Genomic DNA, 12,572 nt, shown 5'->3' on the forward strand with positions numbered 1-12,572 from the left:
ATAAAAAAAGATTCTTTGTGTAAGATAAATGCCGTATATTTCACGTATTTTTATGATATACATTAGAGAGATATATATATATATATATTCTAGTAACATGCAAAAGAATATTGCAATTCAGCATTTTCTTTTTTATATAGCTTCCATAAATTTTGATAAATATAAGTAATAAATTGCACAATAAAATCAAGTGTATTACAATAGAGACATATCGTGTATTGATGAGCTGCAGTTGCAATATATCGATTAAAATCCGGAATGCTATCGACTTACGCATCAACAGGTGGGTACCAAAAAAAGTACTTTTTTAATAGGGTTATAGACTTTTTGACATCAAAATGATGCGACAAATAATAGTAATCGCGTTATATTTCAAAATATTTTACTTTTGTCATTGAATTAATCTCGACTGATGGATTTTTATTGATTTTATATATTTTTTGCAACAAAAAGTTATTTATTCGCTTTATATAACATGTAGAGCGATTAATCAATTATAAATTCTATAATCAATTTATGTAACAACCTTTGACGATTTTGAAACTGATAACGGAATTTCATTATTACTCCAATTAATTAATCTGCCAACACTCTGCTACGGATATTTATCACAAGTGTGACCGCAATGTGATAACTGTTTTTTCAGGAAAAGATTTTAAGACTTCGTTGTGATAAATCTCGTTTCTTTTAATGGTCTTTTAAGTCACATATAAAAACTTAAAACTACGTATACTTTTGCAACTTAATTTTTTTTAATTATAATGTGCGTGAAAGAGAAAGTATGATCTCGAATGACTATGTATTTAAATGTGAATCATCATTGGTGTTCGAAGAATTTAAGCCATTGTTGAATTGTCTTCCTCGTAAATTATCGGGAATAAAAAAGGAGTTTTTTTTTGCGCAGTTTTTTCACGCTGTAATAATCACGATAGTTTGAACCTTCTAATTAATTGAGCTATCTACGGAATGAGTATGTAAAGAATTGTGTAAAGATCGAGTGTTTATCCGAAAACCTTGAAATACTTCAGCAATAGCGTAAGGTTTTTTCGCGCAACATAATGCAATATAACTTAGATAATGTCACGCGCGCGCATTTCGCAGTTGCTAATTCATTGTTACGCTATTTTACGCAAATGACGCTCGAGACAAATGGAAAGTTTCCGAGTAACTTTCAAAAGTCTCAGGCATACTCGTGGGAGATACAATAAATTCGCTTAATCGCCGGTTGATGCGCATGTATTTCTTTAAGTTTTTTTTTCCTAGCATTCTCCCGTTCGCGTATTATTGTACGGCACAGCGCAGAAATACAAAGTCGTCGAAAAGCAATTTTCCCACGCATAGAGCGACGATCGAGCGTATAGGTTATGTTAATCTACAAAGTGCGGAACTATCTCCTCGCGGCCGTTACGTAGATCGGTCCCTTCGTTCAGCGAAACGTTCCACTTGCAACATCATCTAAAATTAATCGACTTTCCGCGTGGCGTGAGAACATTGCGGTGGCGAATCCGCGACGATATCGCCGCGAATTCAGGGATTTTTCCCGTCCACAGACCGTTCGTGCGCGCTACGGCCGCCATTTTGCTTTCCCCGCACGTCTGACATGTCTTTCTAATGTTATTATCGACGAATGTTGAAATTTGTGCGTGAAATCGCTTCGAGTTATTGTCCGAGGAGACCGACTCCGTCTCGAGAGGAAGGTTGCGCTGTGCCTGATCGGTGGGACGATTATTGTCTTTGTCGGCAGCGATTTCCATTGTTGTCCCAACCTTGGTCGGACCGACTGAAACACGGAGTTGATTTACAGGCAGTTACGCGGATAACGCGATTGCGACTAACTCGATTCGCTTCCGGGGACTAAATATGCCGCAAGACTTAACCAAGGTGCGCTTCCGGCTGCATCGCTGAAAATCTCATCACGGTATCCTTGCACGATGTCCTGTTGTCGATGTAACAAGCGAACCTAACCTATAAAACATCGTTGAAAACGACATCGTGTGTGCTTGTGTCAACAGTGGAGAGATCTCGCTCGATGATATGGCTCTGGCGCCGCTTCTGAGACCATTGAAACGCAGAAATCCGGCTGCAGTGCTCACCGTCCCGACGTCCACCCGACGCAGTTGCTCAAACATGTGTAGGGCATGTTTGGTGTAGACTACTATGCGAGGCAAGGATTGTTTTTATCCTGATCTAGCAATGGACTAAGTTCACGCTTATTGCTCGAACCGGGGAACTTGACATTCGCTGTCGTATGTACGCGATAAACACTTAGTTTGGCGCAGGCCTTGAGCTCATAACAATTTACAGCTTTAAGTGATATTGACGTATACAGAAAGAAGTATACATTGAAGTATTATCTGTACGTTGTAAGTGTAGATTAAGTTATGACGTTTCGTAAGCTCTGCTGGTCTGTAGAATGATAAATTTAGTTCAACTGCAAATTCCATGACTTGTTTAATTATACGTGTTTACATTTAGACGAAAACTGATTAGATACACAATGTATTGACATACTCAAGTATGACTGCTATTGCACTGGTATTACCTTTTAATTTATTGAATTTTGTACAGTGGCTTACGTGAACAATATTTGCAGTGTAAGCTTTGATTTTTTTTACTTGGCAAAACGTAATAGCAAATATCTGTGATATGATACAATAAAATATAGATTTTTTTTTAATTTTTATACTCTCAGTATTATATTTTGGATCGATGGTGTAGTTTGTACTTGGATCTGGGCACATAGCGTGAACTAAGTTTTATCTAGATAGGAAGAAAGTTGATTTGGAAGGTTTGAGAATGCAGGTGGAACAGATCTGGACAGAAGGAGCAATCAATGAAGGTCCCTATTTCCGAAAACTCAAACATGGACAATAAATTGAAGTTTTCGGACCGCTTGAAGGCTCTGCTGAAAACCGAGGCTCACCAAGATGTTGATCCGTACATTTTTAGTGAACCGGAACCGTTTGGCACAGCAGCGGGAAGAAATACCATGGTGGTTCCACCTACAAATTCTAAAGTGATGCAAAGTTGTAAGAACAATAAGACAAAGGGGAAATGTTTGAAGCAAAGGATAAGAATGGCGCCTGTACCGGACGCGGGCTACAAGACTGTTGGAGTTAATGCGACAGCGGAAGCGAGCGTCGAACGGCGCGTCGGAGAGAACGTAGATCATAAATTTTCTAATGTAGTTCAGCATAAGCAGCGACATATTGAAAATTTGCAGAGATTAAAGTCCAGGAGGCAAAGTCGGGACCACACGCTGCTGTATTATCCGAGAGCCGGGGATGAGATATCCGATAGCGATTCGAGCGGAGATGACATGACGATTTATCAGCACCATTGGTTCCCCGGCGAGTCTGTTACAACGCTAAACCGCGCTAATCGACTGTCCCAACTACGTTTGCAACTACAACGACAATTACTTCAATTACGCATCGACGAGAATGACGCTGAAGTTGTACTGCGTCACAGGGTCAGGTGTCTGTTGGAGGCCGCCTCCAAAGATCCCGCTTCTACCGCGAGGGCTCTGAGCGATTCGCCGGGCGCCAACAAGGTGCTCGACGGACCGCTGTTGGTCGGCGGACTGTGCGGAGCGGAAGGATGCCGACAGACGTCTCTGCCTTGCACCCGGCACTGTTCTCGCCATATTATGTTAAACGGAGATCAGCTTTTATTCGAGCATTGCACTGCCAAGTTTAGTGACAACACACAGTGTTGTGTTCCTGTGTTTGATGTCGCACACGAATTACCTCTTTGTCCGGAGCACGCCAGGAAGAGGGACAATTATCACCGCAAAGCCCAAGAATCCAAACCAAAGAAAGCTCGTAAAAAGCCAACCTCCCCAACTATCCCGGTGAGGCCTAAACCCAAGTCCAAGCCGAAGAAGCGCAAACGGCCGCCCTCGAACAAAGTGGAGACCAAGGGCGGCGCATTGATGCACGAGGAAAGTCATTACATGAGCCAAATAAACTGCAATGAAAATCATACCAAGACGTTAAACAATTTGAATATTCCGCAAGGAAGCTCAAATTCTGCGTCTACTTTAAATCTAGGATTGGGATTAGGCTCGCTTGGACTGGGCGGAGGGCTCAAAGTGGAGCTTGGGGATAATGAAGTGTTCGGTCCTTTGGATTCTGCTGAGCACGACTTTGGCAACGTGCTCAACAATTTACCCCCGGATGCTTTTAACGACTTGTTTATCGGTAATTGTAATATCTTTATTCTTTGTACATTTTGCACCGTGATACGTCTTGTGTGTTTCGTAAATTTTTACATTAAAAAAAAATTTATTGTATCTATCGCTCGAAAGTAAGTAGACGCGTGTTTTAATTCGCAGAGGGTAGAAATGGAGATTACGAACCGTCGAGAGAAGAGGAAGAGGAATTGCAACGGGCTCTGGAAGAGGTTGACAAAGATGTACGAAATTTGGAGAGGATGCAATCGAACGGACTTTTAGAGCCGGCATTGCTCGCCCAGCTCATGTCGGACATTGCTTCGTAGCCCCACCAATCTTAATGTAACAATTTTGGGAATGAGTTCGCGTGTGTTCCTTGTAACGTAGAAAGAAGTACTGTCTGTGTCCACGCTGCTAAACGTAAGATTGCGTTATAGACTGTTATTACGTAGCCACGCAAGTCCGAGATAATGGCAGGGATTGACATACAGAAAGTAACGAAAACGAAAAAAAAAAAAAAAAAGAAAAAAACAATAGTGAACTTATGAATTTAATATTAAACAGCATTGGGTATAAATACCATGGGTAGATTTATGTCGAACGAGTAGCAATGTAAAAAAAAAAAAAAACTGAGAATTCCATCCTTTTTGACAAATAATCACGGACACTTTTGCGTCATCGTCATAATACTTGCAATATATTTGTAGTTTATTTGCAGATACTTTGCACTTGGAAAAATTTGCTTAGAAAAATTGTTGTAGTTGTAATATGTTAATGCAATCACATTTTTCGAGAGTGGGGAATGTACGATGGGAAGACGAGGAAGCGGGCAATGTCACGTAACTGGCTCAGACTTAGGTTCCGACACACACGAGTTAAACAAGGTACATAGTTTTCATTTTTATATATGGCTTGTTTTTACTAAAACGAAAGAGCAGGAATTATATCTAAATTACACTACTAATAGCTCCCACATATTTATTGACTACACATAATATCTAGCTAATTACTGATTATTGAAATAATAGGTACAAAGATATTTTTATGACTGATTTGTAATGATTTTATCTGTTATCGATTAATGATAATACCAATTGTGAGAAGAAGAAATTCTGGTTTACGAAAATCAGAGCTAGAATCAATTGAGGCGCAGAATAATTTAGACTTGAAAAACATAATATTTGGAAAAAAAATATTTGGGGTGTTCGTATGTAACTTTGTATATATATCATTCTCATTATTAGGGCAAATTGTCATAGCGAAATTGTTCATTAATTTGCAAAGTAAAAAAAAAACAATTAAAAATTATATTATTTTCTTAATGGCAATTACATTTGCAGTTAGAAAACATTTAATCTAGAAACACTTTGTGCAGTATCATCCTTTGAAAATACTATCCGAATTTTATTTAAATAAAATACATTTTTCCACAATTTAATTTTCATTGTGAAACCTTGTGCATAGAATATATTTATACAAACACGTGACTGAATTTATAAAAAGGAAAACATGCATATGTCTACATAAATATATATATAACATATGTGTATAGATATAATCACGGGTTTTTTTTTTTATTATCCGAACTCCGCAATAACATATTTACGAATAATCACATTTATGAGATATGATTATCGAATAAATCATATTATATTAACGATACGTGCATAATACTATCAATTTGTCCATTCTGTATTATATTCATGTAGACAAATGTTCACAGCGACGAGTAGTTGTAATATTTAAATTAAATGAGATACTTAGTAAAAAGTGCCGAAGGAAAACTTTCATTTTTTTCAACATTGTTACTGAATGTGCAATATGCTTCGCAGCCTTAATAAAAAGATGACACGCTAGATACTGATTAAGTAAGGAAAATATCGTTATCGCGTTATATTTGAAAAAAAAAGAGTACTTCTTCAATCATTCCGGGGGAGAAGATTTTTTTACGAGGCACAGATTCTGAAAGTAAAACTAGATCGATGTTGTCGCGAGAATAGCTGAATCGCTTACTGCCATAACTTTTAAAGTAATCGCATTTGCGTAGCAACACGTGTTATTAACTCCCGTATATAATAATAGTGATGTAACGGACGAAACGAGCGGTGTATAATATGGATCGTCGATAATTTTAATACATATCGTGATGAAAATGTGAAAGAAGACCGCGGGTAACTCTGTGTGTCGTGTATCGCGTAATAATTAGCCACCGATAAACAAGTCACACCCGCATGAGTATTTATTATACACGAATGTGTGCGTAGAATCACGAGAGAGATATTTTCGAAATCTAGTTTTTATTATCAAAATTGCTGTGCCAAAATGGTGACATACCTTCTTTCTTTCTTATGTTGCAGTAATGCGTGTCACTTGTTCAAGAAAAAAAACGGGTCGCAAAAAAGCAAAACGCACTTAAAGTAATGAATGTTTTAGCTGAATCCGAGTGATCACGAAAACGCAAATAATAAGATTATCACTTGTACATGAAAAGCAAAATAATTTGCAGGTCGACCCGTACAGGGGATTAAATTAATGCCGTGTATATATACGTATATATACATACACACACATGCAGGGTGTATCGCGCCTTATCTCTGCAGAATAAATTGACGAAATGAAGAAATTACATTTGTGCATTCAAGTTGGTGGTGGATTATTTGAACCTGTGATTCTAACTTTACCGTCTATCCGTTAGTTAATTAACGTTATGGTTTCTTAACTATATGTTACCAAAACAATTACAAACTTTTAATTGAGATAAAAATAATAATCCAAATAAATTTTGCGATTGTAACTCTTTAAAGAAGGCTCAAATGTGTAATTTCGTCATTCTTTATTTTCTGCTTGTTTTGACTTCAATTCATTCTCCAGAGATGGGCGTGACTTATGATACACCCTGTGTATACACACACGACACACACATACATATTGTTATTACGTATAATGGTAGTAAGTAGGTATAATAATTATTTATGGACGGGACAATGCCGAATTTAATCGTAAACATAAGTGCATTGCTTGAAATGTACCTATATGTGTATCTTCTTGTAAAATATCAGCATTATTACTCTTGATTAGGCATTACCAATTATAATAAGCATATTTTTTATATTGCGTTATAGTATTCAGTTTATGTCTATCCTTGTCATATTCGATCCTAACAGTAGTATCAGTTTATTGTTATTTCATGAAACAGTCGAAGATTTTTTTTATTTCCAATACGTTGTCTTTATAATTGAAAGATAATGCAACCAACGCATGTATATTTGTAACTATATTTTACATTCAAATTTATATTTCTTCAGTATTAATATAAATACTGTTTTAATTTCTTCTAAATTCTCTTGTTTTTTTTTTTACAAAAATTTTATTCTATTTTGATACTTAGTCTACAGCTGTCGCTATAGAATAATATCAAATGGTTTGCCATGACGTCGTTTCACTTCTCGAACGATCCATTTTCTTCGAGCTTCTTTGCGAACTTTGTCGTATCTCCCGGCTGGCACCTCGATTTCTTTCACTGGAAATTTTTCGACTAATTCGTATTCGGATTTGCGAGGGGACAATCCTCTTTCAATCCGTTCCTTGATATCCTAAAACATGGAAATTCGAATTTTTTTCCCCGTACAATTAAAATTTTTATTCATGTAAAAATGACACACCGAGATTTTGTCCGAAGGAATACTCTTTCGCAATTCCATTGCCTTTTTCTCAAACATGCTAATTTCTATCAATTCCGATTCTTCCGTCTCGCTCGGCTTCAACATTATATCATAATTCGAGCGATTGTGACCCAGTATGCCTACTCGAATCCCCAATTGAGATAGCTTGTCCTCCTCGATAAGAAGAGCGTTCTTTAGATAAGCGATTTTTGGATCGCGCGCGTCAATCTCTACTATTCCTTTACGTAGAAATGTAATAATATAATTATTTTTGCTACAGGTGTCCACTCTCGTGATGTAAATATATCATAATTTATCAATATCCCTGATGGAAATATTTTGCTGAAAGTACTACGAAATCAATGAAAAGTAAAATAAAAGTTTTTGAAAAATTACCGAATATATTTCAAAATAAATCATAATTTTCCGTATGAAAATTTAATGTGTAATACACTATGAAATATAAGGAAAGTTAAAATATACTGCTGAAAAGTAATAAGTTTTTAAATATTAGACATTATGAAATTTACATTATGAATTAAACTGAAAACTGTTACTTTTTAATGAAAAATTGCTAAAATATTTATGAAATTAATTAATGGGGTCAATTGAGAGAAATTTCCAAATACATTTCAGCAAAATTTCGTTATATTTTTAGAAAAATATTTCCGTGAGGGTAGACTAAGTATAATATAGCGGCATCGCACACCTAACGATAGAAGACGATAGTCGCAATCCGAATACATCAACTCGTGAGGCAACGGGGAGTTTCTGAGCAATTTACTCTTTAACGCCATTTTAGGGCCGTGCAGTATGCGGATATCATCCTCCAGCATATCCTGAATAATTTGACTGCTGCTTTGCCTCTGCGCGGTGTTGTACGCCTCGGTTCGGAGCAACCTGTGCAATTCCAGTTCTGCGAAAGAAATCCGACGATGTTAAATCACTTTTCGACAATGTGTCGTGCGAAATATCATACATCGTACCGATGAGATTGTAATGCTTGCGCTGCAACGCTATCCACACGACTCGATGAGCCACGCTTGTCAAAGCCTCGAAGACTCTCAGGTCCTTCTCGCCCTGCGATTGCGTGACCGCCGACCGCTTCTCGCCGGTCATCATATGATGATACTGCGCCCCGCCCTGACAGCCCATTATTAAATCCACGTATTCTCTACCCAAGACACAGCGTAGGGTGCGCATCTCCTCGGCGTATCGGGTTCTGTGTCCGCGCGCCAACGGATTCGGCGCCTTCCTCATGGTGGCGGCCCGTTCCTGCATCAAGTCTTCCCATATCTCTACATAATGTTGGAAATAGAGGATCAGCGCCCTTAAGAATCGGTCAACGATCGGCAAGTGGAAGAAGTTTATGAATTGGGGACTGACGGGCGTTGTAAGCAGGAAGAGCACAAGGTCTTTGATGTCTTGCAGAATGACGACGTCCGGTTCGTGTGGTTTTACCTTTCTCAGGTAATATTTCCGAAATTTAATCTGCAAAAGCACAGTTTTTTCTCTCTCTCGATATTAATTAATCAGTAAAGATTGTAAACAGACTTCGGCCGGCTGTGCTGATCTTCACCTTTTCAATGTCATTCAGCATGTCCTGGTAACTCAAAATTAAATACGCATGTGGACAGTAAATTTCCGGTGTATGAGCAGCGGTAGGTTGTGCCTTCCGTCCTTTCGCCTGTTCATCTTCCGCTTTAGCCGTACTGATCGATTAATTAAAATTTACGTGAACGTAGGCTTACATTTTTTATTTCACATTAATCCGTGTTATCTTTTAAAAATATTTAAATTGTAAGTACAACGCATTAACGTGTAATAAAAGTACATTACTAAAATGGGTTATGCTGTTTTGCCACAAGTATCGTGGAAATTATACCGTATTCCAAGTATTGGGCTCAACATTTTATTAAAAGTTTTAAAAATTGAAGAAACACTATACAGTATACAGAAAGTGATAAATATATGATATGTGTATAACATCATTTCTATTATGAGCTATTTAAAATATTACCTCAATAGAATTAATCCTTCTGTAATTTCATCCCATACAAAGTGTCTCTCGCTCATATCTGGATCTTACATCAAGAAAATACTCTGGAAACTTCCTTTATAATTTCATATTAGATTTCCAGGTTATCAATTTCTGAAAATTGACATGTTCTCCTCCTAATCTAGTACATAGTGAAGGCATAGCAGAGTCTAATTATTGATTCTAGGAAGATAGATATAGGTACATACATGCAAGTATGTATATTTTAAGCACACTATCGTGATTTAAAAATCGATGTGATAACTATAGATTTCTTTCTCTCTCTCTCGGACAATTTTCATTTAACGCATAAAAATGTTATACACAAAATTATTTAATATCACGGAGAAAAATCAAGATATATTTCTAAAAATAACTATTTAAATATATTTTTAAATATTATTTATTTATATTATAATACAATATGTAACATTTATATTCTATCTTTTTTCTTATCTACCCAAAAGGCAGGAAGGGAATCTAAAATTGGTTTGTTCTCGGGAAATATCGGCTCAGTCGGCAGCTTCCAAAACTCGTCGATGCAAATTTGTGCAGCCTTATCTGGTGTCCAATGATGCAGACAGCATCTCACCTTTACCTGCTCGCGATTGTTGATCGTGAGAGTCACGAAAAATTCCTTTCCTTCTATCTCTAAGTTTGGACCAGATATCGGTTTTTCTGGCATCGTTATAGTATCTTCCGACAGATAGATAGCAGCTTTGCGGAAACTTGTTCTAATATGCCATTTCTCCAATGTCCACGGCATGTCCTTTGACATCACAATTGATATTCGTTTTTGTGACAGATACTTTATTGTTCCTTCTACAGATGCAGAGCTAAATGGCATATTATCTCCTTGATCCACTAATTTTGAATATTTTTCTATGTTCTCGGGAGTAGCGTAATCTGCTAATTTTGGTAATAAAAGTGTAGAGTATGCTGGTTTTGGACGCATTGTTACCCTGGTGCCTGCACTACCGAGTCCTGCTACATATTGTGTCAAAATTAAATCAAGTGGCTCCTGTTTACTGGTATTTGTATCTTCAACAAGATCATAAATGTAATGTTTTGTTTTCAAATGTTTTGGTCTACAATTCTTTTTATGAAAAGAAGGTTGATGTCTTCTTTTCAAAATGAAGGTATTCTGTAAGAATATCATAAATATAATTTTAGTATAATTTATACATGAAAGAGTTAAATCTAAAAAAATTTGATAAAAATGGTTAGATTTATTATAATGTGTGCTAAATAGATTTACCCGTGTTTGTTGGGATAAACAATCCACTTTGTTCGGCAAAGTAGGCGTTGCCAATGTTTTTACGTGATTTACGAGTAATCTTGGAAATTTCAACATGTTTCTTTCCGTTTAAAACACTCCTAATAATTAGAATTTTTTAAATAATGCCTAAGAATCGAGACGACAAAAGAGGTTAATCAGATAGGTTAGTTTGTCATCGGCATAAGTGCGTTCCGTTCATTGAGTTCTATAACATACTGGAGCGAGCCTTTCAGGAGTGGGGATGTCTCCATCGGTCGAAAAAGACAGATAGATTACGTGAGGCTAGTCTTCCTTGTCAGTGTATGTTTTCAGCATAAGCAATAGAACGTAAAAAGAGACAGAAATCCTCACATTGCTATATGTGTCCTTTTCTAAATCGCGGACGCAGTTTTCTTTGTTCGGGATAGGAAGGCTCGCTCCAGTATGTTATAGAACTCAATGGTTTCGTTCGTTTTGTTTCATGCATGATACGCATGAAAGTGTTGAAAATCTATAGTTTATGTCACGTACACTATAGATTTTCAGCATTTTATGCGCATGAAATGGAACGCATTTTATGTCAAAATAACCATTTAGACAATGAACAATATTATTTTTTAAATAAAGCAATTGCACGTATTTCGCACCATTTCGCAAATCAAAAGTCAATTGTATTTATTGGTTTGTTCTTTATAGCTGAACTAGCTGCACTAGTTCAGAATTTATCTTTTTCCCTTCACATTGGAAGGAGAAAGATAAACTCTGAACTAGTGCAGCTAGTTCAGCTATAAAGAACAGACCTCATCTTTGACTAGACGGTACCCAAGATCTATTGGCCGGAGCACAGACTTTTGCATAAAGCATAACGCATAAGCATAAGGAAATTGATTGGTCCATTTCCTTATGCATTTGCTTATGCTTATATATAGACCAATCAATTTCCTTATGCTTATGCGTTATGCTTTATGTAAAAGCTTGTGCTCTCGGCTTATAGAGAGAAGGTTACCTCAGGCAAACCGGTTGTGGGCGAAGGACGATGAAGTAAGGGGGGAGCTAGAACAGCTTGTAGGCGAGGGGCGACGAAGTAAGGGGGGAGTTAGAAACAGCTTGTAGGCGAGGGGCGACGAAGTAAGGGGGGAGCTAGAAACAGCTTGTTGGCGAGGGGCGACGAAGTAAGGGGGGAGCTAGAAACAGCTTGTTGGCGAGGGGCGACGAAGTAAGGGGAGAGCATGATAATCTCATCGTCAAACAGTAGCTGTCTCTCTCGCACGCTTTAGTGTTTTCTCTCTCGCTCCTTTAATATAGAAATGCTTTGAGTTTTTATCGAAAAAATACTTTTATTTTGTAAAATATTGATAGCACTGGAAATTGCGTAATAAAAATTGAAAATTATATTAAAAATTGAAAATAATATATTATTTTAAAAATAATTTTTAAATA

General features: G+C 37.0%; 3 protein-coding genes across 5 annotated transcripts; 1 reads left to right on the forward strand and 2 right to left on the reverse strand.

The window, feature by feature from the left end:
- Positions 1-170: 170 nt before the first annotated feature.
- Positions 171-4,708, forward strand: LOC105679588 (lethal (3) L1231). Of its 2 annotated transcripts, none has more exons than XM_067349434.1 (4): positions 171-1,918; positions 2,013-2,164; positions 2,803-4,202; positions 4,337-4,708. In XM_067349434.1, exons 2-4 carry the CDS (start codon positions 2,139-2,141, stop codon positions 4,498-4,500), a joined length of 1,590 nt encoding a protein of 529 aa, XP_067205535.1. In that variant the 5' UTR covers positions 171-1,918; positions 2,013-2,138; the 3' UTR covers positions 4,501-4,708. The 2 variants fall into 2 exon arrangements, with proteins under 2 accessions (XP_067205535.1, XP_067205536.1); XM_067349435.1 differs by having other exon boundaries at positions 171-1,881.
- Positions 4,709-5,364: 656 nt separating this feature from the next.
- LOC105679589 (protein phosphatase 1 regulatory subunit 36-like) lies at positions 5,365-10,132 on the reverse strand. Of its 2 annotated transcripts, none has more exons than XM_012379701.2 (6): positions 9,857-10,132; positions 9,416-9,548; positions 8,823-9,327; positions 8,546-8,752; positions 7,837-8,075; positions 5,365-7,767 (listed from the first exon to the last, which is right to left on the reverse strand). In XM_012379701.2, exons 1-6 carry the CDS (start codon positions 9,910-9,912, stop codon positions 7,576-7,578), a joined length of 1,332 nt encoding a protein of 443 aa, XP_012235124.2. In that variant the 5' UTR covers positions 9,913-10,132; the 3' UTR covers positions 5,365-7,575. The 2 variants fall into 2 exon arrangements, with proteins under 2 accessions (XP_012235124.2, XP_067205540.1); XM_067349439.1 differs by having other exon boundaries at positions 9,416-9,616.
- A 127-nt stretch (positions 10,133-10,259) lies between these two features.
- mRpL9 (mitochondrial ribosomal protein L9) lies at positions 10,260-11,388 on the reverse strand. Its single transcript, XM_012379706.2, has 2 exons — positions 11,133-11,388; positions 10,260-11,018 (listed from the first exon to the last, which is right to left on the reverse strand). Exons 1-2 carry the CDS (start codon positions 11,226-11,228, stop codon positions 10,308-10,310), a joined length of 807 nt encoding a protein of 268 aa, XP_012235129.1. The 5' UTR covers positions 11,229-11,388; the 3' UTR covers positions 10,260-10,307.
- Between the last annotated feature and the right edge of the window lie 1,184 nt (positions 11,389-12,572).

This window comes from Linepithema humile, chromosome 2, assembly GCF_040581485.1.
Source record: "Linepithema humile isolate Giens D197 chromosome 2, Lhum_UNIL_v1.0, whole genome shotgun sequence".
In the NCBI taxonomy this organism is placed as follows: domain Eukaryota; kingdom Metazoa; phylum Arthropoda; class Insecta; order Hymenoptera; family Formicidae; genus Linepithema; species Linepithema humile.